The sequence below is a fragment of the Microtus ochrogaster genome, linkage group LG2 (genome assembly GCF_000317375.1).
Source record: "Microtus ochrogaster isolate Prairie Vole_2 linkage group LG2, MicOch1.0, whole genome shotgun sequence".
Taxonomy (NCBI): domain Eukaryota; kingdom Metazoa; phylum Chordata; class Mammalia; order Rodentia; family Cricetidae; genus Microtus; species Microtus ochrogaster.
In genome coordinates, this window is record NC_022028.1 from 19,866,566 (window position 1) to 19,873,888 (window position 7,323).

At 48.5% G+C, this 7,323-nt stretch overlaps 1 protein-coding gene across 1 annotated transcript in view; it reads left to right on the plus strand.

The window, feature by feature from the left end:
* Ptpn18 (protein tyrosine phosphatase, non-receptor type 18) overlaps positions 1-3,227 on the plus strand; it is a 22,203-nt gene extending 18,976 nt beyond the window's left edge. The window contains exons 13-15 of the mRNA XM_026785707.1: positions 789-997; positions 1,384-1,458; positions 1,625-3,227. Coding sequence (XP_026641508.1) covers positions 789-997; positions 1,384-1,458; positions 1,625-1,692 — 352 coding nt within the window. The 3' untranslated portion in view covers positions 1,693-3,227. The remainder of the gene's footprint in view (positions 1-788; positions 998-1,383; positions 1,459-1,624) is intronic.
* Positions 3,228-7,323: the final 4,096 nt, after the last annotated feature.

Here is a 7,323-nt window from a genome sequence, read left to right on the forward strand (position 1 = left end):
TGTGTGTGTGTGTGTGTGTGTGTGTGTGTGTGTGTGTGTGTACACACGCACTGAGAGGTCAGAGAATGTAGAAGGAGTTGCTGGCAGGCCTGTGGCTCCCACACAGCTAGCTTCGTCCCGGAAATAATTACAAGGAAACTGTATTCATTTAAACACTGCCTGGCCCTTTAGTTCTAGCCTCTTATTGGCTAACTCTCACATCTTGCTGATCTGTGTAGCACCATGAGGTGGTGGCTTGCCTGACCTGGCAGCTGGCTCCAAGGTGTCTGACTGACTCGGCTTTCTTTCTCCCAGCTTTCTGTTAGGTCTACTCCACCTATCTAATTTCTGCCCTATCAAAAAGCCAAGGCAGTTTCTTTATTAACCAATGAAAGTCAGCGGATAGATAGAAGACCCTCCTACATCAAGAGGACAATCTTGGGTATGGGGCCTCACCTTCCATATGTTTTGAGACAGTCTCCTCTCACTCTGTACATCAGGTTTTTGGGGATTCACCTGTTCCTCTCTCCCCTCTCAAGTAGGAGTTCTGGGGTTACAGCCACACTCCACCAAGTCTGCCTTTACATGAGTCTTACTTGTCAGTCTGTCCCTGTCCCCTCTTACTGTAGGGATACTAGAGACGCGGAACCCCGCTTTCAACCCTCGGGTGGCCCGCCCCTTCCCTCCTTTGCTGCCCTGGGGACTGGGGCAGGCAGGCAGGAAGGAAGCCCGCAGCCTGGGGTGAGCTTGCTCCCTCCCCTGCTCTCCTTGTACTCTGCGCTTTCACTTCCTCTGCTTGTTGCCCGCAGCAGGAGCATCTCCGTACCCGGATCCCAGACCCGGACCATGGCCGACACGTATGCTGTGGTTCAGAAGCGTGGCGCCCCGGCGGGCGCGGGACGGGGCACGCGGGTGCCCAGCAGCACCGACACCATAATCTACAGCCAGGTGACTCCGCGTTCCCAGCGGCCGGTGGCACACACCGAAGACGCGACGGGGACGACGCCACCGGGCCGTGGTGAGTTGGGGCCGGCCCGCTCGGAAAGCGGGGCTGACGGCCACCCGCGCGCACCTGTTCTCATGTTCGCCACCTGCTAAGGCTCCGGGTGGGGGTGGGAGATCTAAGCAACCACGGGGGGGTCAGCTCTCGATCCCAGTCTGGCCACGTCCTGGGCCCCTGATTATCGGGGTTCAAGCTCCAAAATGAATCGCAGGTCAGGTCTCAGTTGAGAGGTTGGGTCTAAGACGGGCCCCAAAGATAGACCTCCGGACTTGGCCACGCCCGTGGCTCCGCCTCCAACTGTTTACCTCTGCGAGGGAAGTCTGTGACTGCGCCCTCGGTCGAGTCCCCTGGGACTCGAGAAGGCTGCTTGAACTGACCGGTAGGGGTTCTTCTGCCCGCAGTTCCTGTGGATCTAAATCCTCCGGGGCCTGATGCCTATGAAGAAGTAACAAATGGACCGCAGACTGGTGGTCTAGGTAAGTCAGAGCCTACGGTGCAGCTTTGGAGAGTCCCAGGAATTTGGCAGTTCTGGCTGGAGCTTGGGATTCAGGCTGTCCTTCATATACCAGGGCCTGGGGGCATGCGAGGGTGTTTTGGGAGAGGTTACCCTTTCACACCCTCAACTTCTCTCCCTTCTCTCAGGCTTCAACTTGCGCATTGGAAGACCCAAAGGACCACGGGATCCTCCAGCGGAGTGGACGCGGGTGTGAGTGCTAATCGCTCAATAGTGGCTGGACTTCTGCAGCCTTGCTGCTGTGCGCGGTGTTGGAAATGGGACTTGTGGGTCTGCATCAAAATAAAAGTTTCTCAGGGCGGAAAAAATAAGGGCTTTGCCCCAGTGTTTATAGCAATCAAAGCCCGAGGCTTGGAGACGTAAGTGGGAGATCACTGGTGGTGGGTCTACCCTGAGGAAATTTAAGAAAGAACATCAGGAGTGGGCGTTGTGACCCCTCCCCATATACTCAAGAGGATATAATCTATTGGTAAGCTTCCAGATACATCCCCTCACCACAGAATGAGAGGTGTATCCTCAGTACCGGGGCTTCCTTTGCCCAGACACTCAGGTGACCCCAAGGGGATGAGGTAGACGACCCTGAAGATGGGTAGATGACCCTGAGGATGGGTAGGATGGACCTCCCAATATTCAGACAGATCCAGACCAAGCCTAGCTGTGGCCAAGTGGACTGACCCCAGACAGGCAGATTTTAAAAAATAGAAAAAGAAAAGAAAAAAGTTTCCAGATAGGAAAACATAGCTCACCAAATCTGGACATAGAGCTAGATGGCTAAATATCCACACCTTCAGAGGAGTTCTCTGTGGCAAAACAGATGGACCTCGGCCAGAGAGAAATAAATCAACCAGTAGCCTTTAAGACCAGTCCCCCAAATCAGGCCCTCACTCTGCCTTGCTAGCCAAATGGACTCCTAGCCAGACAGAACCCCAGACATAAACAGATTCCTGATGAACGGATACCCACAGACATCCCAGCTAGACTGGGCAGACTGACTGACCTACCAGCCATAGACGTACAGACATCACAGATCATCCACTAAACTCCCAGCTATCCAGAAAGACAGAGCTCTTCTGACATAGAATTCCTGTTCGGGTGGACACATGGATATCGCTCATCCCAACAAAGAGAAACGAACCAAAGTTCTCTCCTGAGAATCCGGGGCGGTTTGCAGTTGATAGGGTCAGTGCTGAGCTCAGGAAACACTGTTTAGGTCTTAGCTTCCCTGTCTGAATGGGAAGAGTGGCCATGCTGAAGTCCAGGAGCACATCTCTAGGATGGGGAAGACTTAGGGTAACTGTTGGCAGGTCTTGGCAGGTCTGTCTTGGAAGTCTGCCCTAAGCCAGACTGCGGCTCCCTCCTGACTGGACTCTGCAGCCACCTTCCTAACCTTCCTCTTAGTCCCCGTTTGCTCGGGATAAATGCCAGCCTGCTAGTTTTTGTTGCCTTTAATCGTTTATGACAATTACATTGATTGTCAACTTGAGAGAGTCTCGAACCACCTAGGAGACACACATCTTTGTGAGAGTCTATAAATCAGGCTAAGAGAAGTGGGAGGACTCACTCCCAGTGTGGACAGCACCAGACCCAAGGCCAGGGTCCTAGACTGAATGAGAAGAAAGCGATTTGAGCACCTGAACTCTTCACTGCTTCCTGACTGTAGATGTAATGTGACCAGTTGCCTCAGGCTCCCGCCGTGACTTCCTCACCATGCTCTGGAACTGTGACCCCAAATAAAACCATCTTTCCTTAAGTGGCCTGAATCCGGTCTTTTGTCACGTCACAATAGAAACATCATGGGTACAGGAAGTGAAGTCTGGTCTAGAAGAAAGTCTTAGGCATTCTTTGATCTTGTTCCAAAGAAATGGGGGTCTTGTTGCTGTTGTTGTCTGCATTAAACCTCAGGCCTCATGCATGGTAGCCTGGTTCTTCATGACTGAGTTATATCCGCAACCATCTTTTAGCTATTTATTTATTTTTAAAGTTAAAAACAATTATATGTATGGGTGTTTTGCCTGCTTCTACGTCTGCACCATGTCAAGAAACTGGAAGTGAGCATCAGATCCCCTAGAACTGGAGTTGAAACTGGAGATGGCTCTTAACTTCCAATTGGGTACTGGGATTCAAATTCAAGTCTTCTAGAAGAGTAGCCAGTGCTTTTACCCACTGAGCTATTTCTGCAGCCCTTATTTGTTTATTTATTTATTTACTTATTGTGGTGGTTTGCTAAGGGAAAGGGAGTGGCCCTACTAGGAGCTGTGACCTTGTTGGAGTAGGTGTGGTCTTGTTGGAGAAAGTGTGTCACCACGGAGGCGGGTTTTGAGACCTCTTATTTTCTCAGGATTGTACTCAGCTTCTCAGACCACTTTGTGTTGCCTGAGCAAGATGTAGAACTCTCAGCTACCTCTCCGGCCACTTGTTTGCTTGCACACTGCCATATCCCACCATGGTGATAATGGACCAAACCTCCGAAGCTGTTAGCTGCCACCTCAGTTAAATGTTTTCCTTTGTAAGAGTTGCTGTGGTCATGGTGTCTCTTCACAGCAATAGAAACCCTAACTAAGACAGCTGTTTTGAATCACTCTCTAGGCCAACGCTGGCCTTCAACTCCTAATTCTGCCTCCACCTCCCAAATTCTGAGACTATTTACACCTGTAATCATGCCTGATTCATCTTTTACTTTTTATTTTGAGATGTAGTCTCAGTAAGATTTCTCAAGTCAGTCTTGAACTCACTCTTTAGGTATATATATATCTTGAGGCTCTTTTGTTTGTTTGGTTATCAGACAGGGTTTCTCTGTGTAACCCTGGCTGTTCTGGAGCTTCCTTTGCAAATCAGGCTGGCCTTGAACTCAGAGATCTGCCTGCCTCTGCCTCCAGAGTGTTGGAAGCAAAGGTGTGTGCCACCACACTTGGCTATTTTCAGTTTATAATCCTTCTGCCTCACCTCCAAAGGAACTAATTACAAGTCTGTGCCACCAGGCCCAGCTGTTTTTTCTTCTTCCTCCCTTTTCTCCTCCTCTTCCTCCTCTTTCTCCTCGTCCTCCTCCTCCTCTTCTTCATCTTCTGGAAATAGACACATTCTTCCTTTCCTTGATAACATAAGGCTTACCATGTTTGCTTCCTTGCTTCACTAAGCAACTATTAATCTACAGTGATATTTTAACAAATAAGGCTTGCCCGAAGATCAGAAGGTAAAACTAAAAACCTAGAGGCCAAGTAGTGGTGTCACACACCTTTAATCCCAGAATTTGGGAGACAGACAGGTCTCTATAAGTTAAAGACCACCCTGGGCTACACAAGGTCAATGCAGAAACAAATCCAGGTGGTGGTAGCTCACACCTTTAATCCCAGTACTAGGGAGTCACACGTCTTTAACCTCAGCACTAAAGGATAATATAAGACGGGAGGAGACAGAGGCTCAGTGTGCAGTCGCCCAGCCTTGGTAGAGGTGAGACTTCTCTAGTAGCTTGGCTGTTTTGCTTTTCTGATCTTCAGCTTGAACCCCAACATCTGTCTCTGGGTTCTTATTATTCTGTGCTACATTAATCCACCTTTCGAGACCTGGTAGAAGAGGATGATTGTTGACTTCATGACTAGTCAGGCATATAGGGAGGAGAATTTTTATGACAATCAAAGTGAAAGCAAAGTTTAACAGTGGCACCCGAGTCTGAGATAACCTGCTAGCTGGTGAGGGTGGCTATCAGAGCATCTCTGGGTGGTGAAGGAAGATGGCCAAAGACATCCGTGCATTTCTTGGTTGGCAATGGCAGGTCTCAGGTTGATGATATGGGTGTCACCCGCCAAGCCCTGGCTATTTCTTGGAGCTGAGGTGGGATACACACCTGTTTTACAGAACTTCCTTCGGAGTTCTGATGGGAACCTGGAAAGACAGGTTCTTGTCTCCAACTCTCAGAGACCCCAAGTCAGGAAAGCATGAGAAAAGTGGGAACCAGTTTGGGGACTTATAAGAAAATATAAGGAGAAAACAGAGGGGTGTTGACAAGGATTTAAAATGTGCAAAGCAGAAGATAATTGGTTTACAGAGAGCAGAAAACAGAACCAAGACCACAAACAGGTTTCGGGTGGGATCAGTGAACAGGCTGTGCTCTTCTGTTGAAATATCAGATTTGCCAGTACACCCACTGTGTGGTGTGACCCCTGATTAGAACATTTGTCTGACACGTTACATTTGCTTTGATTATTTATATTTATTTTCAGCAAGGAGTACGTGACTGCATTTTTGGTCTTTTCCGTCTTCTTCCGCTGGAGTTTTTCTGCAAAGAATCTTATTAAATTTCTAAGTATGTGTTAGCTGCAAAGCCAAGTTGTTATACACTTTGCAACAGAGGCATTAGCCCAGAGATTCAAATGCAGCATTTATTTGGAGCAAAGGGAGGCCCCATGAAAGTGTTGGGGAAAAACCCAGGCAGAGTCTCTGAATATAGGTGCCACCTGCTTCCTTCCATCCCTCAGCTGGAGGTACAGCTTGTCCTTGCTGTCTCAGACAGAGGAGGGACAAGCAACACCTGCCTGCGCCTCACCCTTCCTTGTCTTCAGCAAGCATGGGTGCTTTCCTGTGATAACAAAGCAAAGGTTATTTCTGCCAAGGGTTCCTTTTGTGCCATTGCTCTAATCTTTTGCCTTTAGCAATCAGTGATTGACACACTCTGCTCCAGCGGTTCCTGTCAGGGAAACTCTTCCTTCCAAACCCTGTCCCCTACATCTTTGCCCCTTGGCGCTTATCACAGTGACAACGTAAGGGCTCACCTTCAGTACCACACTAACTACTGGAATCCCATTTTCCTCTTCCCTTGAGATTATCAGGAGCTCCTGGGCTGAGTAAGAGATCACCCATTCTCATCCCGAGGCTTGAGACGTGGTACTTCAGTTTCAAGCTGGATTTACCACAGGGCTGTGTAAAGTCCACTAAGGGCCCTCAACTCTGTTCAGTGCTTAATTCTACAAACACATATTAGTTACTTTTCTGTTGCTTTGATAAAATACCCTGAGAGAGACAAGGGAGAAAGACGTTTATTGACCAACAGCGTGAGTGTCCTGTCCACCATGGCAGGGATGTCCTGGAAGCAGCTGGTCACACTGCCCCTGCATCAGCATTCAGGAAACAGGGAACAATGAACGCTGGTACTTAGCATCCTTTCTCCTTTTCATTCAGTTCAGGACTCCAGACTGTGAAATGGTGCTGCCCACTGTTGGGCACTGTTCTCACCTTAGCTAAACCTTCCTCACAGACATAGCCAGAGGCCACCTTCGTCTAGATAATCCCTCGTAGGCATGCCCCAGCTGATGACTGGTCTCTGAGGCAAATCTGCATATTGTCATACTGATAATCAGCATTAATGATCACAACATCATTCTCAGCTGAGAATTTTCAAAGTCTGAACACCATAACCAGTGTTTCCCACGATGTCTGCTGAAGAAGGAGAAAGAAAGTTCGTGGAACTTATGCAAATCATAAATCATAATGGAATCAAGAATCCTCTGTAAGGCTTTCTACATTCTGGAGGGAAATGTAGGGAGAAAAATGTTTCAACGGTGTTTACAGCAGTGCCCTTTACCGAATCATTCCTCATTCAAGATGACTCACAGACAAAGGCTATGTACTTTTCCTGTACCAGAAGCTGAAACACGAAAGAACCAGTGTGTACCAGGTACCACCATAAAATTATTTGTAGCATTTCATTCAAATACATGTTTATTATTCTTCCCTTAGACATTGCATTAGGAACAGGGCCAGTGGTAAGCATACCTTTAATCCCAGCATTTGGGAGACAAAAGCAGGAGGATCTCTGAGTCAGGCTGGTTTACAG